General features: G+C 38.2%; 2 protein-coding genes across 2 annotated transcripts in view; one reads left to right on the forward strand and one right to left on the reverse strand.

The window, feature by feature from the left end:
• LOC126370663 (chondroitin sulfate synthase 1) overlaps positions 1–11,898 on the forward strand; it is a 60,180-nt gene extending 48,282 nt beyond the window's left edge. The window contains exons 2-6 of the mRNA XM_050015638.1: positions 3,638–3,778; positions 7,214–7,394; positions 7,772–7,929; positions 8,562–8,763; positions 9,158–11,898. Of these exons, the coding sequence (XP_049871595.1) occupies positions 3,638–3,778; positions 7,214–7,394; positions 7,772–7,929; positions 8,562–8,763; positions 9,158–10,305 (1,830 nt within the window). The 3' untranslated portion in view covers positions 10,306–11,898. The remainder of the gene's footprint in view (positions 1–3,637; positions 3,779–7,213; positions 7,395–7,771; positions 7,930–8,561; positions 8,764–9,157) is intronic.
• An 8,113-nt stretch (positions 11,899–20,011) lies between these two features.
• Positions 20,012–26,492, reverse strand: LOC126370753 (pro-resilin). Its single transcript, XM_050015790.1, has 2 exons — positions 26,382–26,492; positions 20,012–20,877 (listed from the first exon to the last, which is right to left on the reverse strand). The coding sequence occupies exons 1-2, from the start codon at positions 26,397–26,399 to the stop codon at positions 20,380–20,382; spliced, it is 516 nt and encodes a 171-aa protein (XP_049871747.1). The 5' UTR covers positions 26,400–26,492; the 3' UTR covers positions 20,012–20,379.
• Between the last annotated feature and the right edge of the window lie 1,434 nt (positions 26,493–27,926).

Here is a 27,926-nt window from a genome sequence, read left to right on the forward strand (position 1 = left end):
CTTCGCCCCCGTTTGTCTAGTGCGTGATCATCCTAAGATGGGCGCATGTAAAACCCAATAAATTGAGACGTGGGTTTGATTTACAATCTTGAGTCTAAACGTAAACACAAAATCTAGGTCGCTATCGAGATGTAGTCCAGACATCTAAACGTTTTTAACAACTGCTTGAGTTATTGTTATAATAAAAGCATCTTCGTAAGTAGTACTACTACCTACCGAAGTAAGTAATGACGGTTAAATTAGGTATTGTAATTGGCAACCCTCAGACGTCACACGCGCATCTGTGTAGTGTCTGTATAACACGAGGTTGTTTATATGAAGTGTCCGTGGTTGGAAGGTAAGATGACAGTTGTCTCCGTAAAAATCTAGTTATAAAAGTATGAGGATCGCTAGATGAACTTAGCATACACGCTTCACGGTTTTGTTGAAATAAATATTCGCACCCAACTGGGCACCCTCAGGCCTGTTGTCTTAAACGTTGTACCGGGTGAGAGCCAAGTAGTTAATGCCATCTGCGGCAAATCTACAATAAGTCACGTCAAAAATATAAAAAAATAAATAGAGGATGATCAATCAATGATTCATGTTTGCAATACATTCTGTTATAAGTGCGCGCGCGTTTCGATTCACTTGCATTTTGACTTGTTTCACGTCAACTATGTAATAATCAATTTACTTGACATAATAATTTAAAAAGATAAACTGAATCAAGTTTAAACTGAACGTTTTGGTGCTTTTAGCAACAGTTGTTATCAAATATATTATTAAAATTAATCTTAATGAGTATTTTGAAATGACACGCTGTTATCAACTCGATACACAGTTACAATTTTATTTGTAGAAATCAATAAACGTGTCACAAGCTTATCAATGTGGAGTTAGGTAACAGGGGTAATGGATTCGTTGTACATTTTAGTCGTTATAGATTTTATGTATTTATTTCGACCTATTTGTTTCGTGTTTGGTTTGGGTCAAATATAACAATAATATTATAATATAACATTTTCTATTTTATGCAATTTTTTTTCAATTTGTTAAGTTTTTAGTTATAAAAAAAACTTTTTTCGTAGGTGTAGGTAGGTAGATGATTAGGTGGCGCGGGGACCTATATTGCTTCTTTTTATTTTAATCAGAATAATAATGGGTGGAAGATGTGTTGTGCCCGAGTGTCATCATTTATACCCAATAACTGCATATGTCAAGTTAAACTAAGGCTTTGTACAGCGCACTCTATCCACCTTACAAATAAAAAATAAACCTAGGATGAACGTGGGCTTAAGTATTTGACAGCTAAGAATTGTATGATGATAATGGGATTCAATTCCTTGGTTTATTTTTTATTTATAAGGTGGTATATGTGTTTTGCAAATATAAACAGCCTCCGTGGTCTAGTGGTTAGAGCGTTAGGCTCACGATCTGGAGGTCCGGGTTCGATTCCCGATGGGGACATTGTCGAAATCACTTTGTGAGACTGTCCTTTGTTTGGTAAGGACTTTTTAGGCTTGAATCACCTGATTGTCCGAAAAAGTAAGATGATTCCGTGCTTCGCAGGGCACGTTAAGCCGTTGGTCCCGGCTATTAGCCGTAAAACACCTCCACCAACCCGCAGTGGAGCAGCGTGGTGGAGTATGCTCCATACCCCCTCCGGTTGATTGAGGGGAGGCCTGTGCCCAGCAGTGGGACGTATATAGGCGGTTTATGTATATGTTTTTTGGGGAACACAGCCTGGAAAGTCCTTCATTACGCTGTAGACGCTGCAGTTCACCTCTGAGCCCTACACTATGAATGTTAGTCTAGTAAGTAAGAAGTTTGTTCAATAAATAAATGATTCTACTCAGTCAGTGTGGCCTTGTGGTACATTGCTTCTCAAACGGCGAGCGCGGGTCCAACCCGATTTAGTTATTAATTTATCTTAAGTGCAGTTTCACTAACACAGTTGGCTCGATCATTATAGACGGCGATACAGCTTTCCTATCACGTTGGTCTAGCAGAACATTCGTTGAGGTGTGGGTACTCCGGTTATTTGAGGGGAGGCCTGTGTCCAGCAGTGGGACGTATATAGGCTGTTTATATAATAATATGTGGGTACTTAGTTTATCTTGCGAATTGCGATGGATGTACCTCTGACTACCCCGATTGGGATATAGTCGCGAGCTTATGTTATGTTATAAGTAGGTAAATAAATCGGAATTTTTATGTTAATGTGTCTATAGACAACTAAAATACGCATATGCACCTCCTAATCTTATCTCACGAGTATGAGGCTATCATAAAGTAGGTAAATGTAAACATATTTGTGCAGAAAAATGGGCGTGTATCAAAAAATAATCCTGTGAAATTTCACCAGTATAAATCCGGGTTCGAATCTCCCTTGGGACATACATATCTAGGCCATGGTTTGGTTAGGACATTGCAGGCTGATCACGCGATTGTTTGAAGGTAACATGATCTGTGGTTTGGAAGGCAGGTTAAGCCGTTCATGATGTAAGTAAGTAGTCGTTACATGAGTCATGTCAGGGGCCTTTGGCGGCTGAATAATAACCCTGACACCAGGGTTGATGTGGTTGGTAATCCGCCTCACAATTTACACTGTAGAAGAAGAGTACTTAGTAATATTATGAAACAAAGTCCCCGCCGCGTCACTCTGTCTGTTCGCGTCTAACTCAAAAACTACCTAACGGATTTTCACACAGTTTTCACCAAGATATAGAGTGATTCAAGAGGATGGTTTAAATATACAGGGTGTTAGTTACATCGTAACGAATACTGAGGGTGGTGATGATTCGGACCATGATTTGAGTGGAGTTTTCTTTGCCTCCTCCTTTGGTTCCTCATTGAGAATACAGTCGTGACCTTATGTAATGTGTTCGTCTTCAGATGACTTGCACCTCCGTCCTATCTAATCCAAGATGGATTATGGCTGTCAGTCTGTGTATGTACCTATAAATATCCACAGGTTATGAAATGTTGCGCCATCGCTAATCTTACGATAAAACCAAATAAGAGCTATAAATTAATATCGAGGCCGGACAAAGTCGCGAGTAACTGCTAAAATTGACACCTAAGACGGTTTCACCAGAAATAGAGGCTTTTTAGACGTAAATGATTTATTGGTAGCGTTGAGACATGCATTTTATATTGCAATAAACGTAGTCCAGAGGTGTATAGTATATACAGGGTGTTAGTGACATATAAAGAAAGAAAGAAAGAAAGAAAATATTTATTTCCATATTGGACGCCACATTTACAAACTTACATTACATATCGTAGCAAATACTGAGGGGGATGATTCAGACTATGATTCTGAGTTATTCAAGTGGAATTTCTTATTGGAAAATTCATGATAATTTTTGTTTTTTATATTAATATCAATTCCAGACTTTTGCACTGTAGTCTTCTGCACTTGACCTGGTTTAGTTATCAATTTATCACCAACACACTTGGCTCGACCATTAAAGACGGCGATATGGGTCACCTATCACATTGGTCTAACTGAAAGTTCGATGAGGTCTGGGTACTTAGTTCATCTTGCGATGGACGTTCCTCTGACTGCCTCATTGGAATATCTCGTGATCTTATGTTATGTTAAATGATTCTTGGTCAACCCAACTCACCAGATATGTCTTTATATCTCCAGATGCAGACTATCCTCCACCACAACGGCAGCGGCGCCCTGGCCTACACTGGCCGCCTCAAAAAGAGAGAAGTGCATCGCGCCATAACTCTTCACCCCGTGAAAGACCACCGCCAGATGTACCGGATGCATACTTACTTCAAGGTATGTTGGTAGATTATGAAAATAGTTGTCACTTCGGACACTTCATACAAAAAAATATTTTTTGATATGATGCGCTGTCTTACCGCGTGCGAACGAGACAGACAGTTCTGCGCGCGGTCTTCGTTACTCTTTAGCTGCACACGGGCATTTAAACTATAGTAAGATCCAGGGGAGGGGTAGGTTGAGGTAAACCTGCTGGCTCGGCGCCAGATATGAATTGGTGCGGGTCGGGGAGGGACAAAAACAAAAAGACATACTCTAGGCGTAACCGGTAAATATGTGTTTAGAGTATGTCTTTTTGTCCCAGGTTAGTAGGTTCGTCCTAGGATATACAATGCGCTTCATTTATAGTGATATATGAACAACCCATCACCCATAACAGTCCACCATGTTGGAAAGGATAATATTTATTCGCCCCCAGTCTAACAGATACGCTTTTAGCAGAGTTGCTATTTACACAGCAGTTCATATTTGAGGTAAAGGTCATTTACACCATCGGCTGTGTTTCTGCGCAAACGCAGGACGTGATTGTTTGATGACGTAGATTACGATAGGGCTGTCTCAACAGGTTACTACTTTACTAGCCATGTGATAAGTACATGCATGAGTAGAACCCTGTCACACTAACATATTTGAAATTTAGTAAAATTTACAGTTCAATTTGTCAAATAGTTCACAGTGAATACATAAACATCGACAGCCTATATACGTCCCACTGCTGGGCGTAGGCCTCCCCTCAATCAACCGGAGGCTAAACCTAAAGTCAACCAAGACTGGTCCACCCTGGCCGTAAACTTACTTCATCGGGTAGGATTGCAGCCACATAAAACTCATACCGGGTGGTAAACAACATTTGTGAAAGATTTGAACAGTTACATTTCGGTGGCCGTAAACTGATCGAAAAATTTTTAGGGGCTGAGGGGTGCCACTGTGAGGTCTTGCACCACCTAAATATTTTGCTAGGGTCGCCACAGATGATAAGTTCATTATTTTAAACAGGACGTAATCTCGTGGTGGCTTGCAACGATATTCTCGAGTTGATAATGATTGTGTGATGTCGGGTTATCTTATTGATATTCTGGAAATCAGAATAATTTACACAACGTACTTAATACACCAGTTTCCTACTAGTCAAATCAGTTACTTTTTACTAAATGTCAAAACACGAAATTACTATGGAATTTGTATGAAAAATCACACTGTGACGTCATAGAAAAACGTGATAAATGTTTGACTTATTATTACGTTTTCTTGATTAAAATTCATAAATAAGTTAAATAGAAAAATGCTTTTTAGATTAATTTCTTCAATGTTGCATTTTAGCCGTTCCAAATCATTACTATATTGCATTGAGACAAACCTGCAAGGTTTAGCAATGCGATTCAATCGTATCATTATGTAAAATGTTTTCAACAATAAAAGAAAAAACTAACAAAATAGAAGCACTGTCCCTTGGCCTCTATTATGATGCATGGCTTTGCCAACTCCGTTAAGGCATACGGGCGTGAGTTTAGGAGTTTAGGTATGTATAAAGAGATCTGGCAACCCTGTTACAGACATAAACAGCACTATAACTGCTTGGCATACATCCTTTGATCTCCTGCCTTTGAAGGGTCCTACCTACTGCGAGATTATTTCGTCTAACAACCCGTGTCTAGTTCGCTTTTATGGGTAATTACATACATAAACAGCCTATATACGTCCCACTGCTGGGCACAGGCCTCCCCTCAATCAACCGGAGGGGATATGGAGCATACTCCACCACGCTGCTCCAATGCGGGTTGGTGGAGGTGTTTTTACAGCTAATAGCCGGGACCAACGGCTTAACGTGCCCTCCGAAGCACGGAATCATCTTACTTTTTGGCACAATCAGGTGATTCAAGCCTGAAAAGTCCTTACCAAACAAAGGACAGTCTCACAAAGTGATTTCGACATGTCCCCATCGGGAATCGAACCCGGACCTCCAGATCGTGAGCCTAACGCTCTAACCACTAGACCACGGAGGCTGTTATGGGTAATTAAATTAACCTTATTATCACCGTCACTGTTTGATATCCCAGTAATAATATAACAACATAAGCTCACGACTATCTCAATTGGAGTAGTCAGAGGTACAGCCATCGCAAGATGAACTAAGTACTCACACCTCACTGAGATTTTTATTAGATCAACGTAATACGTACGTAACGGTGGAGAACCGTATCGCCATCTATAAAGAAAAAACTGCACTAACTCATTGGTGCGGGTTTAGGTGGGTAATTTAGTTTTTACGAAATGGCAACGTAGGGTCGGATGACGTCAGCTGGGCTAATCTTGAAATGCTAGCTGTCAGTTTTGAGCATACCTGGTGTTTAAATGTGTGTGGATTGATTATTTCACCACTCGCAAACTGTATTAAAGGAAACGCTGATTGTTTTGCCACTTCGTATATAATTCGGTTTTAGTAGAAATTATAAAGGTTACAAACACGTCCGACAATAAGAGAAGTTCGATGAATACAAAATTTAATTTAAAAATAGTAAAGAATGAATATTTTTTATAACCTTTTTTTTAAAAGGTATTTTTATGTTGCCATTGTCAACACCTGGTTTTCTTATACCATGGGTGCGGAGAACGGAAAGATTTAGGATTTAATGGTACTTCAGCGTGTCGCGTAGGATTTTTATTACATTTTATGTTATTTACGTATGCACGTAAAAATCCCCCCGCTCCCCGTCGCGCACCCCTGTGTGCATCAAGTCATAAAATCGAAGACATGTATAAAACGCATAATAAAGATAAGTAAAACAATATGCATTTGTGAATAGATGATTAATTCGGATGTAAACAAGATAAAGAGGTGCAATGAACGAGTTAGTATCGGGTCCTCTGTAATAACATGCACTTAGTGTTAGTCATATCAAATTATTGCAAACGGGCAGATTATGCGCGTACGCAATTCTTTTATAAACAAAATAACTATGGTGCCGATTCGATTTCTAACGTACATAGATACCGTACTTATTATAACGTAGGTATTTATGGTGTGCCATGTGACCGGACCTTCAAGTCGAAGTTCGGTTTCGCTAGTATAAGAGCGGCTACAGTAGGTCCTAACCTACGAGGTCCTTGCTTCTCTGCGTGTACGTCTCTTCCTGGTGCGCGGGCGGCAGGGTTCAGCCTACAGACTGTAGGCTACAGTGTTCAGTTCCGCAACGCTGAGCGACGCTACCGCGCGACCTATTGATGTTTTGTGTAAATTCTTAAGTTATTCAAAATAAACAAAGTGTATACTAGTTCTCGGTGTTTCCCTTAAACTAGCCACATTAGAGCCTACCAGAACAACGACCCGGGATAGATATATTGCCACCGTCGCCGGATACGGTTTGGTTCGGTTGAAACAAGAAATGAATAAAATTAAACCAAAGTTAATATATCAATTTCCTCTCATTCCAGAACCTTCGCATCCAAGAGCTGAAGGAAGAAGCATTAGACCTGCACAGAGACATAGCATCATCAATGAAGTACTTGGGGGTGGCTGCGGAGCAAGTGGGAGACTACATGTTGCCTGGAGACGTCCCGCTCTTCCCTGCTAAGCTGGGCGATCCGGACTATCTTGGGGATAATGAGATTTTAGGTGAGGATCTAATTCAGTTAGATATTTTTTTTTAAATACTTAATTCAAATCTTTTATTTCGGATAGTTTGTTTTTACATCCATAGGTGTTAGTAACATCTTCTTGTATCGTGTGGGTGTGAGGTGGACTACCAACCTCATCAACTTTGGTTTCAGGGTTACTATTGAGCCGCCAAAGGCTATTGAGCTCCTGACAAGAGTACGTACTTACATCAGTAAGTAGTAATCGGGACTAAAGGCTTAACGTGCCTTCCGAAGCACGTATCGTCTTACTTTCGGACAATCAGGTAATCAGCCTGTAATGTCCTAACCAAAGTAGGGATCACATAGTGATTTTTATTAATAACTGACTAATCAATTCTAATTTCTATATTGCAGGAGCCCCAATCGACATGAGCCGCTACAAACCAAGCTCCCTCGAAGACATCGTCCCGTTCGACTTCATCTCCAAGTCCATATACTCCATCACCCACAGCAACCCCAAGAGACGGATCGAGTTGCCGCTGAGAGAAGCTCTGGATGATGTTATTCGAGAGGTCAGTTGAGATTTTACCTATTGCTAGATTACCTTTATCCATATTATGCTACTATGCTAGCTTGTGGTATACTACAGCTAGGAAAAGGCCCTTTCTCTGTAATCTCTGAAAATTCCATCCTTGTTCTTCAAAGAGAAAATCTTAAAGAAAGAGTCTTGAACCCGCAGCTCTTGTCAAGTTGAGACCAGCGCGCTAACCACTACTCTACCGGGTCCTCCTCCTGTCCATCCATGCGAAATTCTTTCGATCTTGGTATTGTCATTAAGGCGACGCCCTTGTTCTTCAAATCAAAAAGGATCAAGTGGACTTTATTGCACTCAAACAAAACATTATTGCTCTGAAGCATTTTATTCCGGCAAACATCAGCATTTCAGCAGCATTTGTTCTTCAATGCAAACTAGTTCAGAAGATGTTTTGCTGTCAAAACCGATATTGGTTAGGGAACACAGCCATTTCATCATTCGGCGTTTCTCTGGATCCACGTGACTTTATTTTCGCTTCCTTATAGAGGTAATATCATCCCTTAGTTTTTTTAGTATCCTTGTATCCGAGCCCTATCAAATAAGTGAGTATTGGAGTATTTAAAAAGAACAAAGATTTTATACTAACATTACTATTTTCCCCCACTCCAGGTCATGGAGATTATCAACGCGCCGTCCCGGCAGCGCGGGCGCGTCATAGACTTCAACGAACTTCTCTACGGCTACACCCGGCTGGAGCCTCTACACGGGGCCGATCACGTGCTGGACCTGCTGCTCAAGTACCGCCGGTACCGCGGCAGGAAGATGACCGCCGCAGTCAGGAGGCACGCCTACTTGCAGCAGTCTTTCACAGGTCTGATATACTTAAAACATAACTATAGAATAAGGAATAATACTGCGCACAGAACGGCAACTCTCCGGTCCCCACCAGCGGCTGAGCTAGGTTAACATCACCCGCCCTCGGTCTTACTTTAGCCTCTTATGTGTCGCACTCACCAAATTTCTTTTTTGTCAGGATCGAATAGTATTTTGCTCCTAAAACATTCAGTCCAAACTCTTATGTACTTACGCAAATATCAATTATCTTTTAATATTTTTTAACACAGTCATACAAAAAAAATCAGGCTGAAGTTTTTTTTAGTTTTTGTTAAATTGACCCGATTGCACATAGATTTTAATTTGAATTTTGTTAAGTTATACCTAAAATCATAACAAGAAACTATTTTTTTTTGTTTTTACTCTTGCAGGTATTGAAATACGAGAATTACCGATGGGTGAACCACCGGTCGATGAACCAGAAGTTATAGCCCAATTCGATAATTCCAAGGGCGAATACGAAGACTTCGACGAGTCCAACCAACAGCAAAACAGTTTCCTGGACTTTAGCAAACTCAACGTTCGAGGCGCACTAGAGAGTGGGTTGATGAAACTACAAAACCTGCCAAAAGTCCTCACTTGGGGCGATGGAGCAGAAGAAGAATATCCCATATATGACAGACGGATACACTTCATCCTCCCTCTAGCAGGCAGGCAAGAAGTCTTTGGTAGGTTTATGAAGAACTATGAAGAAATTGTGTTAAAAAGCAACGAGGCTGTGACTTTGATAGTCGTTTTACACTTAGACAGTAAAAGCCCCTTGGATTACAAAAATGCTCAGTCACTAGTTGATTATTACAATGATATGTACGGCAAAGAAATAAAAGTTGTACAAATGGGTTCAACCGTATTCTCCAGAGGTGCAGCGCTCACTGAAGGACTAAAACTGTGTTCAAGTGACGATCTAGTTTTCTTTATAGACGTTGATATGATGTTCAATTTCGATACTCTTAGGAGGATAAGGATAAACACGATAAAGTATAATCAAGTCTATTTCCCAATAGTGTTTAGTGAGTACAACCCCGATGTTGTGAATGGTGAGGACTATAACAAATTTAAAGATGAAACTCTCGTTATAAACACGGATCTAGGTAAATTCGTGGACAGTGGAGAACACGGCGCGAAAACAGACAGAGAAATAGCGAATTTGAAATACAGTAAGGAAATTAATGATGATTTTGGTTACTTTAGGCAATATGGTTTTGGTATTCTTAGCATTTTCAAATGTGATTTCGAAAGAGTTGGTGGCTTCGATTTAAATATTAAAGGATGGGGCATGGAAGATGTCCAGTTGTTCGAGACTTTGATAAAGTCCAACTTGACTGTTTATAGGATACCTGATAAGAGCTTGGTGCACATATTCCATTCTGTTGATTGTGATAAGAATCTGGAGAAAAGTCAGTTTCAGATGTGTCTTGGTACGAAGGCATCCACGTATGGAAGTGAGAAACATATGATTTACTACATGTTAAACCACCCTGAAGTGTTGTGGCCCCCGGAAGAGAAAGGTGCTAGCTAGTACAGGGTTTAGGGCATCTAGGTTTTGATGATATTTTAATAATGCCAATTGATGACAGAACATATCATGTTGTAAAAGTTACTAGTACTGATGGCTCGAACTATTTTTAAGATGCTTTTACATATTTTTTGTACAAATCGCGTTAAGTTTTATTTTATTTTATGACCAGGATGTTCTATCGAAATAATGCATTTTACGTTTTATAATTCCTGAAATGCATAATTTTAATTAATTTTTGGTGTTGTTGGGTGCTTCTAGTGTTACTTTCAGGCGTTTTATTTATATTGTTTGTCCTATAGGGCTAACATGCGCTAGGTGATAAAATGTTGTCACGGTCATTTTATCGATTGGTGCATTAGCACCAACGCGGCGGGATATGTGAACGCGGAGGACCGTGTTTCTCTATGTGTGAACCCAATTAAGTCATCGTTCTGTCAAAATACGAACAAAATCACGTGGCGCGCATGTTAGGGGAACAAACTTATCGATTTCGACAAAATTTATTGAATCGATTGATAATTTTATCACGTTGCGCATGAAAGCCCTGCTTGTCGTGAATGTATCGATATTTTAATGGTCTTGTAATGTAAATACAATAGGTAAAATTGTTCCTACGATTCAACAATTCCACATATTCTATGTAAATATATTTTTGGATTTTTATCTTCGAGAAAATTTCGTTTTGGAATTTTTATGTAATTATTTATAAGAATATCTAGAGAAGCATTTAAATTTTAATTCCATCCTTAATAGAAATTAGTAACTTTTTATATATTACTTTATATATATTGTGTTTTCTGTAGTAAATACTCGTATTACTTTGGTTGTGAATCGAATCATGTTCTCAAACAGAAGTGCACAATTTGTAGGCAATTTCACTTAAGGCCGATTTTACTTATTCTACTAGTTTTATCTTCTATCCATGACGGTAGACACATTTGTTATATGAGATATAAGTATGTATTGTAAATCTTTCTTTGTTATAGAGCCTATAATAGTCATGGCGAAACAAGGAACATAGTACTCTCGAACCGAGGGCGAACGAACCATTCTTACTCTTGTCAAATTTAATTTAGTGCATAGAATGGATTTTATTAAAATTAATTACCTTCAATAATTAAAGGAGAAGAAAGAAATCGATGAAGTCTATACATATATTTTATTTATAATTATTTTTTATTTTTTTTCGGTAAAAGTCGAGGTTCTTTTAATGAAATAATGTAATGAATACAGGTGTGACACCATTTCAGAAGTTATTGTTATGTTCTGTCTTGCACTGGTACCTATAACATTAGTTGAACAATGAATGTTTGAATTAAATAAATTTTTTTTTGAAAATGTTTTCACATAATTAATTTTCTGCTATGTTCAATGTGGATACAAGTGTTTTGTCATAATAAGTATTATTGTAAGTATTTCTTGTAAATATGGTGTAAAATACTAGTGCTCACAAAGTGCCAAGTTAGTGGTAAGTAGCGAATGCCCGCGATGAAATATTTTTTGTATCGTCCGTATGTTTATAAAGGAATTGTGATTTGAAAGTGATTACGAGGAAAATAGTACGAAATTAAATATTATTATTTTTTTGTCAAACACGCTTGTTTTATTATGCTTGCGTTATCTATTACATACAAAACACCCACAAAATGCTGTTGTATCTTCTTCTATCGTGAGGGTTGTGAGGTGGACTACCAACCTCATCAATCCTGGTATCAGGGTTACTGTTGAGCTACCAAAGATCCCTGACATGGCTCATGTAACGACTACTTACTTGTATCAGTAAGTACGAATAATCTTACTGCTGTATCATCATCATCATCATCACCATCATCTTATGATCATCTTGCTGTTGAACAAACGCTACCTTTGTGTGATGTGCTAAACGCCTACTCAAAAATTTAGAGCAATGTCGCAGTAAATCGTTTTTTCGCAGATTGTTTTAGCAGGCGCATTCTTGTAATTTTACATAATTATCACGTTATAGCAATGATTGATGATATAGATAATTATAATGTCACGTTGTCAAAGCATATGGCATACTTTTTACGATGATTAGTGTTGTCTCTGTCCTATATACAGTGTTTTGGATAATGGATCGTTGAGTCTAATGGCGGGTAATGAAATGATGTACAGTCATGAGCAATAATGTACCCACTTTAGGACTCTGTCGCACTAACATATTTGACATTTAGTGAGACTTACAGTTCAATTTGTCAAAAAAGTTAATGCGACATGGTACCAAAGTGTATACATATTAATGCTCGTGACCGTAGGTGTGAGTAAATGTTAGTTAATGATAGTTTTGCAACTATATAGTTGATATTTGCTTGGTAGACTGCCTATAGCTATAGGTTAGATTACTATAATATTACGTTTACATCAGTAAGCGGAGGAAAATGTTATGTATAGAGTAATTTTAGCTTATATAATACATAAACTCATACAAAAGGTTCAATACGATCTACATTAAAATGAATGTGGACGAACCAAGAGAAGTGTATCAGAATCGAAACAAATGGAATTCCATAGTCTCTGCTTACCCCGGTGGGAAATAGGTGTGAGTTTATGTATGTGTATGTATGTAAACACGTACAGTTAGAACCATATCTCCCTAGGCGAGGCGAGCCATATTTGTCCGGCGAAGTAGCTAGGTAAGCATTAAAAATAAAGGCACATTAAAAAAAGCGTCCAAAAAAAGCTTCCCACAATTATACTTCGCCAATTTTCCTTCCGAAGTAGTATTGTTTGATTCTCACCACATTTACATATTACACTTAAAGCTCTTAAATCCGACAAGATCGTAAACTGTAACGACTTTCATAGTGCTTAAAATCATGTCAAAGTGAACAACCAATGTTAAGCAAGCGGTAACAAAGCAAATGTAGAAGAATGGAACCTTATTGTTGGTAGCAGACGATAATTGTAGTCCAGTGGTTGTTAACCTTTTTTACCAGGGACTATTACGCTTTTTGTTCAGTTTAAATAAAACAAAAAATAAATTAATGAAAATAGACTATTTTTTCTACTACTTATTTGTTTGTTATATTAAATGAACCACAAAAACCTCTGCCTATTTCATCGGGGATAGAGGCGTGATGGTATGTTATATTGTTACGTCATTATAAAGGCAGGAGAGGCCTTTACCCAGCATTAGGATGTTATAAAACCTTTCGTGTAATACTATTGCGAAGTCCAGGAAACCTTTTTAAAAGAAAGAAATTTTGAAATACCTAAACAGGTAAAGGAATTTTTTTGCGCTGCTTGCCTTACATGTTTCAGCCCTTGATTGTTTCTGGACCGCCAGTTGGTAACCCCTGTTCTAGACACAGATATAAATTAACGCAACCATTACATCCACATACAGGTTGCGACAATGGGAATATTTCGCCACCGGCCATTAATAGGGCTGCCATTTTGAAAAAAAATATAAAATTATAAAAAAAAAAAACTATAGTGGGTTTGAATATGGAAATTGAAATTGATGCTTGCGTCATTATATTAGAAGGTTATTTTGAATTTGGAAATACCGCGTGGTCACTTTATGTGACGTTATGTGATCATTTCACTACCTACACATACCTACTTCTAAGGTACCACCCTATATAACTTATCTTTCCAGCCAAATACCTAATTTAATGGTTGCATGTCTCTTTAAAACCGACATTTTTCGTAGTCAATGAAACTCCCCCGTTGTAGGTACCAATTTTTCTGGTAAAATTATAATGACGTACTGATGAAAGGAGATAAAATATTGTGAGTTATTGAGGACATAAGAGACAAGATGCTTGAATACACAATAAGACATGACGAATTTATTAAATTGAACATCATAGACGGAAAGAAAGGAAGAGGAAAACCAAGAAGGGCTTACATGAAACAAATTAAAGAAAAGGCGATTGTCAAAGTCAATGTTTTGACTTCTTTATAAGACTCAGTGCCAATGACTTTGAGAGAGAAGAATGGAGACTTTGCTACTAGTCACAGGTACATCCATCGCAAGGTGAAATAAGTACCCACACCTCACCGAGCTTTCTGTTAGACCAACGTGATAGGTGAGCCGTATCGCCGTCTATAATGGTCGAGCCAACTGTGTTAGTGAAAAGTGCACTTAAGATAACTTAACAACTCATTGGTGCAAGTTTGGTAACGGGCTTCAATCCGGCGTTATAAATAATTCCACATCATCATCGCTAATTTAAATGCCACGCTCTTGTCGGTGAACCGTTCTCCATTCTACTTTTTTGGGAAAAATAGGGCAGTGGTTTCCCTTTTGCCTTCCACCCCGCAGTATACTGTCTGACGCGAGTGGGGTGGCGCCCAGAGTAGTCTATTTCAAAGCCGTACTGACAGTTACTGCTGCCCTCTGTCAGGTTCCAGGTTACAGTCTCTGCGACTCGGCTCTTCCGTCCCGCATTGCCGTACCCCATCTCCGCCTCTGCAACCGTTGAGGTCAAATAATTCCATATGAACATCACATAAACAGAAAATTCTGCCGGCGCATACGATACGGAAGAATCTAGCCTCTTCCTAGACCATTGATAGTATAATATGTTACTACAGACTATTAAGAAAATGCATAATGTTACTCAATAGTAATTTATACTCAATCGACGTATCGGAGTGAACTTTTGTTCCCTGATAAATTGTTGTTATTAAAGTGCAATAGCTGAGTGTATTGCATACAAAGTGCGGAGCCAACCAATAACAGCATCGCGGTGGTTTGCAACATAAGTATATCATCATAATGTTGGTACAATGTTGAATAAAAGCTAATTGCTGCCCACGCGCAATATTGTAGACGATCTAAAAGCTGTAATGGAATAATGAATACGTAGACTATTACGTTAAGACAAAGTTGGGACAGAATACTTTCTGATGACCATGCATTGCCGTGAGCTGTGATCCGCGTCAATCCAGCGCTCCATATTTGTCCGGCCAATTACGTAGCTAACTACATATGAAAACAGACAACGAGGTTTTTCTTGCAGCTTCTTTTCCCCGGCTATACAGGTTGTGAGAAGCTGCAGTAGTTTTAGGCGGATAAGACGTTCGTTATGTAAAATTGACGATTCAAAGTGTAACTATGTTACCTACTGAATAAAGATATTTTTGAATTTTGAATTTTGAACACTATTCCTTCTCATTCCTCAATTTTCTACTCAAAGTCTTTCACGGTGCATGCTGTCCGTCTGTGGAATTCTCTCCCTGAAAGCATTAGGAGAGAACAACGATAGAAGAAGATATCCTGTAGGCACGTCAAGCCTTTGGTCCCGGTTACTTCTAACTTTTAGTTAGAACCAACCCTCCACATAGGTGCTCCCCCATGAGCCGTTGACCATTGTTCAGCGGTGACGTAAGTTTATGTAACGCGTATTATGCGAGATGCGAGTGATTAGCCGTGGGATTGCAATTTCATCACGATCCAGCGGTGTCCAACTGGGTCGCTGGCCACGAGATTTACGGATTATAAAAAAATAAACACATACAATACTGTCCAAATTATGTACAAGACAAATATTCTAAGATATTTTTAGTTTCGCACGATTGCCACTAGATGGCGCTGGGGTCTAATTAGAACGCGGTATCGAAAACGATTTTTTTGAGTTTTTCAAAATGTAAGTGTATGCATTGAATATACGGAGGGGCGAACCTCGCCGAAAGGTTGGTTGGATGCATTGTATAAACTTACTCGTTAACTAACTGAGTGTTTTAATGTGGATCCAGGACCGTACACACTTACTAAAAATCACGCCCGTAATCCCTAGTGGGTGGGCAGAGACACTAGAAATCAGACAACTTGAAGCCATTGTTAATACGAAGTCTGACAGGGGATCAGCCTATCGCCCATAACAATTGTCCATCAAGTTAGAAAAGACACAATTCCTCAGTGGGATTTTACGACATGCTCAGGAAGACAGGCAGGTGAACGTGTTCTATACAAAAAGAATTATTTAAATCGGTTCATAAACGACGAAGTTATGACCGAACAAACATAAAAAAAAATACGGTTGAATTGAGAACCTCCTCCTTTTTGAAGTCGGTAAAATTAAATAAATATAAGCTTCCGTGCTTCGGAAGGCAGGTTAAGCAACTGTCGGCTACTAAGCGTATACCTCCACCAACTCGCAGTGGAGTAGTGTGGCGGTATCCATATTCACTCCTATTGCACGATCACGCCTATTTCCCGTTGGGGTAGGCAGAGACTACGACTACACTTACTACTATCCTGATACACCACTTTCAATTATTCCACTCTCATCAAAGACTTCATGCATGCTCGCCGGTTTAGAGTACTCTTGACCTGGCCTTTACAAGTTCCTTCAATAAAAAAAATACAGGGTGTTGGTGACATCGTAACAAAAACTTTTAGGGGTGATTGAGGCCATGATTCTGAAATGATATCAAGTGGAATTTTCCGTCGCAAAAGTATGGAACTGAAAATAATTTAAAAAAACACAAAAAATTTCATGAATATTCAGACTGAAAATTCCACTTGATATCAACTCAGAATCATGGTCTGAACCATCCCCCTCAGTATTCGTTACGGTGTCACTAACACCTATACCTGCTTGTATGGCTACCGTATGTACTTGTGCGGGGTGTAAGTGACATCGTAACGAATACTGAGGGGGATGATTTAGCTGATTATTCTGAGTTAATATCAAGTGGAATTTTCCATCGCAAAAGTATAGAATTGAAAATAATTTTAAAAAACTAAAAAAAAATCATGAATTTTGCGACGAAAAATTCCACCTGATATTAAGTCAGAATCATGGTCTGAATCATCCCCCTGAGTATTCGTTACGATGTCACTAACACCCTGTATATTAAGAAGCAACTAGCCCATGGCTGTTTTCATGGCCCAACCTTAATGATGCTTAAGGACTGTTTTGTAGTAAAAAGTAAGCATTTGAAATCGTCTGCGAGCACTTACACGTAACTGGTAAGTCGTAACCTTTAACATGAGTGCTGAGTGCTGGTCTGAATGGTGGTGGTGGACATCGGCTGTCACTTTTCTTAACACTATGAGTTACCCACTTTACCTAGGTTTGTTTCAACTCATCATCTCCCTAGCGTAATTGCGTTTTCAGGAAGTCTGCTTACCTAACCTAAAGATTTGACAGGTCCAGTTTTTAACAAAGCTACTGTTGCTGTGACCTTCTAATCGGTGAAGAGAAGACAGGGAAGTATGGGAGTATGGGAGCACGTGATAATCATTTAAGATCCAAATATGAATTCGAAAACAAATGCGAAAATTGATTTAGGATCCTGCGACCCCACATTGATACTCAAATGTTCTTGCTACTGGGATACACATTTACTGTAGGTATTGCTAACAGTAATTACATATAATCAGTATACGCAATCAACACGTATGACTGATTAACTCTACGTATGTGCTTTGTATGTAAATGCTTTTACGATTTATCTCTTGACTAAGTAAACATTTTGGTTAAAGACTCTCAGACCCCGCAGCACAGCAACCGCGCCGGTCGCTGCGCGAAGTATAATCGAAGGACCAATAGCTGTAAGACGTTTATATCTCCGTAGGTAGCGTTCGCCACGTCTATTGGTCGAAGCCGTCCGTCCATGTAAATCGTGTCGCGCTTGCGCGGTTTCTGTGTCGCGGGAGCTGAGTATGACAAGAGAGCCTTATACTAGTACCTACCAACTTGTTAACCATGAATCCTTGCGAATACATGATTTGTTTATTTATTCACCTATTGGTAGTGGTCGACGATTGCAAGCGATTTACAAAATTAAGCAACATGTAACAGGTAGATACCTCACACATTTTTGCATATCATTACAATTGAGGGCGGAAGTCAAGTTAAGTCAAGTCGACAAACATTACCAGATCGGCTATAATTATTTTTTAGTACCTTGGTGTATTCGGTGGTGTTTTTTTAAATTAAGCAATGAAGCGACCGCGCAATATACAGGGTGTTAGTGACATCGTAACGAAAACTTTGAGGGGTGATTGAGGCCATGATTCTGAGATGATATCAAGTGGAATTTTCCGTCGCAAAAGTATGGAATTGAAAATAATTAAAAAAAACACAAAAATTTTCAGGAATATTCTGACTGAAAATTCCACTTGATATCAACTCAGAATCATGGTCTGAACCATCCCCCTCAGTATTCGTTACGGTGTCACTAACACCCATACCTACTTGTATGGCTACCGTATGTACTTGTGTGGGGTGTAAGTGACATCGTAACGAATACTGAGGGGGATGATTCAGCTGATTATTCTGAGGTAATACCAAGTGGAATTTTTCATCGCAAAATTATAGAATTGAAAATAATTTAAAAAAAAACTAAAAAAAATCATGAATTTTGCGACGAAAAATTCCACTTGATATTAACTCAGAATCATGGTCTGAATCATCCCCCTGAGTATTCGTTACGATGTCACTAACACCCTGTATAAACTAATTCTCTTTTTGTCAATTGAATCCAACGGCCTAAGAGGTTCTTTTGAAGCCAGCCCAATATCTACCTAAATAAATCTCATTTAATGTCATCTTATCTAATATAAACTTTAGGAATTTATGTCAGAAATGGGCCATCGAAATTATGTACCTATAGAGACACTTTCAAAAAATAAACCGTTAATGCTCATTGTACATGAAAACGACTAAAAAGTATAATTTAGAAATTTAGAAGCACCAATTAGAATGCGATACAACATAATGAGAATCTCGCACAGATTGCATACTAATTGCGTGAGTGCATAATGAAGATGATATCTGAATGTTTCCACACATTTCTCTAAATGACTCTCAACACGCCACCTTTCTGTGTTTTTGGGCCGTTAAAAAACGCAGTGAATTATATTCTCTTTGGTTGACTCTTTTAACTCTGTGTTCTATGTTTGAATTTGAATGGTTCATTGTTTTCTTTTTATTAATAGGCGAAAAATGACCAGAACTGTTTTTGCACGTAAAAGCTTTATAAAACTTAAATATATACAGGAGGTAAACAAAGGTTGTTGCGCCAAACTCTTTTATATCGTCAAAGATAAAAAATATGTTTTTGTTTGGGTAACAATTGAAAATGAAATATTAACATTACCTACCTACAAATATTAGCTAAATAAGTTTTTATTTGCAAAAGTCCCATTAATACTTAATACCTGTTTGATGTTAATTTATTTAAGTAAATACGTAATTACTAAGCAAAAATAAACGAATACTGTTTCATACGAAAATGATTTCTATTGTTGAATGATTTCTGTAAGTATGTACTTCTGTTTTACGCTAAGATTTTATCCTGTTTTTTTCCCTATTAACGAAGGTAAGCTGGTGTATGAAAATGGTACGTCTCAAGCAATCGCGGCAATCACTAGTTGCGTATATGAGTATATTTACGATTATTGCGACTTTAGTTTGAAGGCACCTATTGAGATCCCATTACGGATTGCAATATGGTGCTCAGAGATCCTCAAGATTGTTTTCGAAATCCACTCAATAAATATTGTTTTTATTGTCCGCTCTTCGGACGTGTAATATAATATAACGCGGTTGCGCAAGTTAGAGCATAGAGGTCAAATATCTTGAACTCTGTTCTACTAATTTTCCAATTATTAAAACATCTCGTTAGAATAACAATTTTGTAACATGTTTTATTTGCTGCGTGAACTTCGCTTTCAAACGTTGCCTAACATCAAAGGTTATGTTACGGAACTATTGAAAATACGGAGTACGGTGTCGAAATGTATTTATTTTTTTGTAAATAAAAACAAAAATAAAAACTTATTAATAGAAAATTAAGCTAATCTTAACGATAAACTTTATACAAGAGCGTCGAGCGCGGCGGCGTGCCACTGCCCCTGCGTGGGCCGGGAGCCTGCAGGCGCCTGGCGGCCGCCGCGCATGCGTGCACAGTCGCAAGCGTTGACCGAAGAGGGTGAGACAACGGCCAGGCCGGCATCACCTACATTGTACGTGGCTGCCGGCCGATTGGTATACACATTCGAGTCGGCCCGGGGGTGGTGTGGGCGCGCCCGAATACTCCGTCCGAACGTCGAGCCGCTGGTTCGGATCCTACTCGTATTTGGTTGGGTTTGGCTTAGAAGGGGGCGCCGTAGCTGCCGGAGGGCTGGCGGGCCGCGGGGTAGCCGCCGCCGCCGCCGGAGGGGTAGCCGCCGGAGGAGGACGACTGCTCGAACTGCGCGACCTGGATGGCCTGACGGACACCTTCGAGGTTGATGCCTACAACGCGGCTGTGGCCTCCGGGCACGCCGTAGCTAGTGGAGGGGGCGCCGTAGGAGGACGAGGGAGCACCATACGAGGAGGAAGGAGCGGCCGCGGGGTAGCCGCCGCCGGAGCCGGAGGAGGAGGAAGCTTCTTCCTTGAGGAGGATCTGGCGGACCTGTTCGAGGAGCTGGGCGTCGACGTTCTGGCCCTCAGAGGTCTGGTAGCCGGAGGAGACGGCGCGGTAGCCACCGCCGCCGGAGCTCAGGCCGCCGGAGAAGCCTCCAGAGAAGCCGCCGCTGGATGGCCGGTTGTAGTTGTAGCCGCCCGGGGCTTCGCCATTGGCGCACGCGACCAACGCGAGGGCTATGCACTGCAAGGAGAACAAACATTTAGTTCCACAACAACTCAACCAACTATTTGCCATTATCTTTTGCAGGTATGCGAGCCAATTATTTTGCAGTCAATTTTAATTAGATTCTCACATCGTCAAAAGAATATTAAATTGCACATTATGTTTTGATAGTGGTATCGTTAGTTTCTACTGCAGACCATCTGCATTTTAAGTGAATTTCTCTCATTCCTATTTATCTCAGACTTGACTCATCACTTTCCATTCTAATATATTAGTTTGCAAACTCATTCGAACCGAATATGTAAACACGGCTACCGTTACATCACGCTGACAATCCTTCTCAGTGTTGTCTTAACTCTTCAGCTTAATTGAAAGTGAAATTCGTTTTTTTCCTGCCTACTTTAACTTGATAATGGCACTTTGTCATGGCATTTTAACTTTACTTTCTTTTTGTGAATACTTCTCATGTCGTCAATAATGGTCAATTATCGGTTTTCCACTGTCGAGTTTAATGATCGATACTGTGTATTTCGTAAGGAATGACAACCGTGTACCGTGGATGACGGCAATTGCTGACGAGAGGTGACAATTTAAGCACTTAATGGAGAGATTCTTTTAAAAACATGTCCACGGTCCAAAATATATTGACCTTTAGCTGAACCGGCAGAAAAACGGGAAGAGTAAGTAAGGTTGAAGACGGAAACGTACTTTATAAAGATAATAAGAAAATTTATGTTTTTCTGTTGGACTTTTTGTTTTTTTGTTGTTGTTTGATTTTGATTTGATTTAATTTATTTAAGATTGTTTATGCAAAAGGTAAAAGGAACAATAATACTTCCCAGACGCGATAATAACATACGAATCACATCAGTGACAACAGTACAATTATCAGCAATAATCACAGTCAAATCGTCGAACGATCTTCCATTTCAATCAGCATTTGAATCGCAGGAAGCAATCTTTAGCTTTGTCTAGCTGGAGAAAATATTACAATAATGTTCTAAAGTGAAAGTGGACAGAGGTCAGAGTTCGCAGAGGTAAGAGGTACACGAGGCAGTAATGTCACTGTTGCGTCACCGAGGCCGTGCGATTCGTAGCATCCACAGCTGATTTACTGTTACTGTGAGAACGTAAACTTTGCAATCCCTGGCAAGTGGAAATAACATTATTCGCTTTTTAGCATTTCAATTAGGTTTCGGTTAAAACTGGTTCTTGTTCCATTTTTGAATTAAAGTAATTTGTTGTTTGTGCCTCAGGGTACTGTTTTGGGTCCCCAAAGTTTAAGTCTAGTTATTAAAATTGAATACATTAAAACTTTGGAAATATCGTTGTTTATTGATCGATTGATAATGTTTTTTATTACATAAATTGCAAAAGTTTTTCTCCATAAAGTTTATATTGGGCAAGCAACGTACTTAATAGGCAGCAACATTATGTAACGCCAGTAGAATAGAACCATATACGCGAGTGAACTGTTGAATGTTAATCTTCTATTACAAACTCATAATAGCATCAAGTTAAAATGTTGTGTCATCAAAATAAATTATAGCCTTTGTATATGCTTTGGAAACTGTTATTTTGATAATTTTCTAGCGAAAGGTCAGTGTTTGCGTTACTTTGTTGCTACATAGATATCAAATGTTTGATAGTTCTAATTGTATTCATTGTTTTGTTTTCGGCAATTGGTAACAAATAATTATGCTTTATCACATACTATTCAGTAGTTAGGTTAGATTAGGTTAGCATTTGCATCTCATGGTTTGACGACTAAATAATATTGACGTTTAGGTACATTAAACCAGACTTATTTTGATGCTTAACTATACGAAGGGACTAAGTTGCATAAATAACGTTCTAACATTCTAAGGCTCACGGTATTACACCATCAGCATTTTGATATTGCTTTGCCTTAGCATTTACTTTGTGCACATATAAACTATGTAGAGGCACCTTAGTAACATAATAAACAGTCTTTGGTATCGACTAAGGGATGTGTACTGTAATGTAGGAGGTAATTCTCCTACTGTCTTGTATATGGGTTTGCTTTCGATTTAGAGATCTCATGCGGGACTTTAGCAGTACATAAATAGGCAGAGATTTTTTTGAAGATTTTAGTGCGTTTGATCACGTTCTAGTCTGGTCTATAGTAAAGGAGGCGTATAATGATGTACACCCATTTCTCGCCAGCTATGGTTAAGTCCTATGTGATAGCCGAGTCTATTGCCATTAAACGGGCACGAATTCTGGATAACACGCGACATCAATCTATGATCCAAACATGAATTCAAACTCATTGAATTCAGTGGGGGCCTTTGGTTGCTCAATAATAACCCTGAAGGGTTTCTGAGGTGATCCACTTCACAACCCACATGATAGAAGAAGTGTGTAATGTATGTATAGTATATAGAGCTATAAAATAGTGCCATCAGTCATGAGTTGCGTCATCGACTCGGTCGTCGGAAGTCACGAGCGCGTCATTATGAGAGCTTTCGTTCGATGACGACGAGACTGTAGAGCACGAGTCAACTTTTGATGACTATAAAAATGATTAAATCACATAGTGATGATAATGTTTTAGGAAGATTCCGTTCTTTAGGAAGATGTTAAGAAGGTTTAGTTGGGATACAAGTTAATAAAATTATAGTCAAGAGAAAGGCCTCGACTGATGTTGTTACTTTCCTTTGTTGCAAGTGATTTTACTGAGTTTTATTGTTATAAACTTCATTAAATAAAAAGGCACAACCTGTTAAATCGACTGTAATTTTAGATTATCAACATCCGTAATAATGTTATTATCGTCACAGTTACGGTTATGCCGTGAAATAACAAACTCATAAGTTATTTGCAAGTATAATGATTTTGTTTTTATAATTTATGTTAATCTCTATTTGGTAACAGAGGAGTTTATTTTCCATAACGTTGAATATTCATATTTAATGAAAAGATTCACTTTTTAAATAATTCTAATGCAATGAAAACTATTTAGATATTTTTAGGTTTCTGCATTTTTTGTAAAAGAGAGAAGGAAAAGGAATTTAAATTTCGAATATACTTACTATTGAGATTAGAAATTCTAAATTCAATCATGTAGTAAGAATTTAGAATAAACAAATTACAATCCTTTTCTTTTTTTAAATTCGAGAAAACAAAAAAAGTTCGAACGCGTCCAGAAATTCAAATTAGAATCGTGTTTAGAATCGATTTAGCCATTAATTTCGTTACTGAATCCATTTAGCATATGAAATGAAGTGTACCGTTTGAAGATGACCGTATTGGGTCGCATTTGGGTTGCATATGGTCATGTAGTGATAGTAAGGTCACCATATGATTATCAACCTTTGACTTGTGAATGTAGGTTGAAACGCAAACTGCTCGTTTTCGTGACTGCTGATGGACAAACCACAGGAGGCGCAATATTTTACTGCGTTTTCGCGGTTAGTCTGTAAGCCACCGGTGTTACTGTGCAAACAGAATGCGGTTAAACGCGAAAGTTCAACCCAGACATCAAATATAACTGTTTTAGTTTAAACGCGTTCAGTTATTCTTTTTCTTCATTTTTTAACCATAAATCACTGGTTGAAAAGTAAACCTTTTATGGAGAACGTTGTAACTGTTACATTATGGAAATGATAAATGGTATTGCTTTGGTAACAGGTTGTCGGACAGTACTAGTCATCGCTCGATCCATCACATCGCAAATGATGATATACGATGATCACGTGTAATGATCTTTTCGCGAACTAAACTGTGCATTACGAACGTTATTTAACACGATGTTTCAAGACGTTGGAACTTTTTTTTTATTGGGTTTATATTTGAGAATAAGAAACTTTTTATTACGATTGTATTTCTGAATCCTGATATGTTTATTTAATTACAATAGATATTGCACCATGTATTTATATAAACGATTTGCGAATGACGTTAGTTATTTGCATAGACATCAACTTAGAATATCTGAATAGGAATTTCTACTCATAAGTCATGTATATGTTTGGTTATGCAATAAAACTATATTTTCTATTTTTTCAAATATGGAATAGACAGTTTTTTGAAAAGCTATTGGTGTAAATCTCTGCTCTATCGATAGGCTACGATTCTATTTTCAAAATCAACCAATGAGGTCGTCGTATTTTAGCGTGTGAGCTGTGTAAACGAATCGTATAAGGTAAAGGGGGCATGTACAGATCAGTGGCTAACCCCACGTCGACCTGTGACCCTAAGGCTACTTACCCATCATTAATGTTACCCAACTAGAAGGGAGGTCTTGCGCAATCGGTATTTACTCACAGACGAGTAATTTATTGATGCCATTTACGTCTAACGCGATATATGGGCGCCCTAAGAGGGCTTTATAGTTTCTATTAGTTACTTTAACTGTTTTATTGTTTTGTAAACAACAAGTGAGTAGGAACTTGATGTTTTAATACTTTTAAGATGTAGTGGTTCTTGATTGTCTATTTCATTATCTTGGTATGATTTGTCGGTTTTATTCGTACTCTATTTATCAATTATAGATACTGTGCTGATGTGATATATATTTTTATGTTAAGTATATTTTTAGCATTTCAAAAGCGCGAGTAAAGTCTATTTTGTTGTAAAAGGCAGTATGTTTTGGACATTAAAAACATGGTAATGACTGCAGTTACTAGCAATAGATTTTTACGACTACCATTATATGAACCTATATATTTACCTACTTAAATGAAAATTCGGAATTTTATGCAAATTAAATTATGTTATGGCTTGCTCTACGGGAATCAGATGTATGTAAATTTAAGTATTATTTAGTTTTATTAGTGTTTTAGTATTTGTATTTAAGTTATAAATTCGTTTGTTTATTGTTTAAATTCACATTTTCATAATTATAAAAAAGTAAGTATCATATTAATAAAATATTTTTTACGTGTCTATTCTCAACAATGAAAATGCGTATTCGAATGTAGAGTTTTTTGATTAACGACATATGCGATGAAAAATTACCGAATTGTTATTCAACGTTCATGATATAATATCCATTGTTCGTTAGAAAGAAAGTGTAATCTAACTGAGCCGCATTTACGATAGATGTGAGAATCGGCGCTCTAAGATAATTGTGTTGCTTTTTTATGTTGTATTTAAATGGGATATTAATTATGTTGTAAAGACTAGATTATAATTATACGCAAATTGGACTTGACAAAGAGTGAAAGCGTTGGAGCTTTTTGATCGCTATCGGTTTCAGCTGCAGATCAATTTAGACAATGTCTTTTGAAAGAATAATGAGCAAGTTTTTTAAACCCATTGTTCAAAATTAAATCAGTCAAAGTCCAAACCGATAGCGTACAAATGACCCCTTGTTCGGAAATCGAGTGCAGGCCATTCCAAATTCAAAAACACGACACTTGAAAAAAAGAAAACTTATTTTTCTTTTTAATCTTCAGAACACAAAAATAGAATCCTTTGCACTTTTTGATTTCGGAACGTCACTGACACTTCACTTTTTTTTCTTTATTTCACTGGCACGGGCACTGCGGACTTACCGCTACGAAGGCTTTCATGATGCTTAGTGATGGGTCACTTCGGGTGATGGCGAAGTTATGTGATGCTGCTTGCAAGTATCACGATATATAGCTAAGCTCACTCGGGGCAGGAGGGGAGGAGAAAGGATGGGTTAGTTGTGCAAGCAAGGGTGATGCTCATCCAAAGAGGAAGTCTCGTCTAATTGGAGGGCGTCATGCGATTTTTTGAGTTTTGGGATATGGTGGTAAGGTCAGACGAGGTTAGAGGTTAGAGAGCGGAGGTCGCTTTGTATTTCTCCGTTCAAAAATTAAACATATTACTATATAGGCAAAAACGTACGGTAACTAGAAAAATACAATTTTTTTATTATCGAGGTCGCTGTGCTTTATGTATTTATTTAACATTCTAAGGTACTAAGTGACTACCATAAACACTTTAGCATATTTGAATAATTTAAACCGAATGGATAAAATTATACTTAGTATCTATAGGTAAATATTTAGTGTTTGACCATACTTATCCTTTGGTGTTTTAACTTTTGTTGTTAAGGAAATATGTAAGGTAAGCAATATTAACACAATGATTATTTAAACAACTGGAATGTATTTAAGTTAATAACAGCCTCCGTGGTCTAGTGGTTAGAGCGTTAGGCTCACGATCTGGAGGTCCGGGTTCGATTCCCGATGGGGACATTGTCGAAATCACTTTGTGAGATTGTCCTTTGTTTGGTAAGGATATTACAGACTTGAATCACCTGATTGTCTGAAAAATAAGTTGATTCCGTGCTTCGGAGGGCACGTTAAGCCGCATTGGAGCAGCGTGGTGGAGTATGCTCCATACCCCCTCCGGTTGATTGAGGGGAGGCCTGTGCCCAGTAGTGGGACATATATGTATAGGCTATTAATTTATGTTATGTATTATTATAATAACCACTATGTTATGATATGTTATTTTGTTATTTAGGTAGAGGGTCTAGCCGTGGTTATTTTTGCTGTCGTATAGATATGTCTTGCCATATTTTTTATTTATTTGCTGTCATACAGTTTTTTACCGCACTGCTACCTATTACTACGGTAAGTAAATTCAATAAAGTACCTTTTTGGGGGCTTTTTGTCAGCTTAATAATAACCCTTAATACCACACTAGCCACATGATAGAAGAAGAAATAACCGAAGTAAAGTAGTTGATAATCTTGTAATAATTCTGTGATTATGATTATTATAATCTGCGACAATTGCGCCGCGGTCACGGGACTTCATTTGTGACACAGACTATATTTTTAACACTTTGAAGGACAGAACGTCTAATGACGTTTCGATTCCGAGTTGTCATACTCTCATTCTACCTACTATGAACCATCAATGACTTATGGTCTCTGTTCATGAAAGGGTTAAACCTAGTTCATCTTTTAGTCTTCATTTTGTAATAACACTATTAGGTACTATTTGAAACTAATTTAAAAATATATTCGCTAAAGAATATAACTGTCATGCTGAGCCGTGGTAGCCCAGTTGGTAGAACGCTTGCCTCTCACTTTGAGGTCGCAGGTTCGAATCCAGCACAGG

This window comes from Pectinophora gossypiella, chromosome 11 (genome assembly GCF_024362695.1).
Source record: "Pectinophora gossypiella chromosome 11, ilPecGoss1.1, whole genome shotgun sequence".
Taxonomy (NCBI): domain Eukaryota; kingdom Metazoa; phylum Arthropoda; class Insecta; order Lepidoptera; family Gelechiidae; genus Pectinophora; species Pectinophora gossypiella.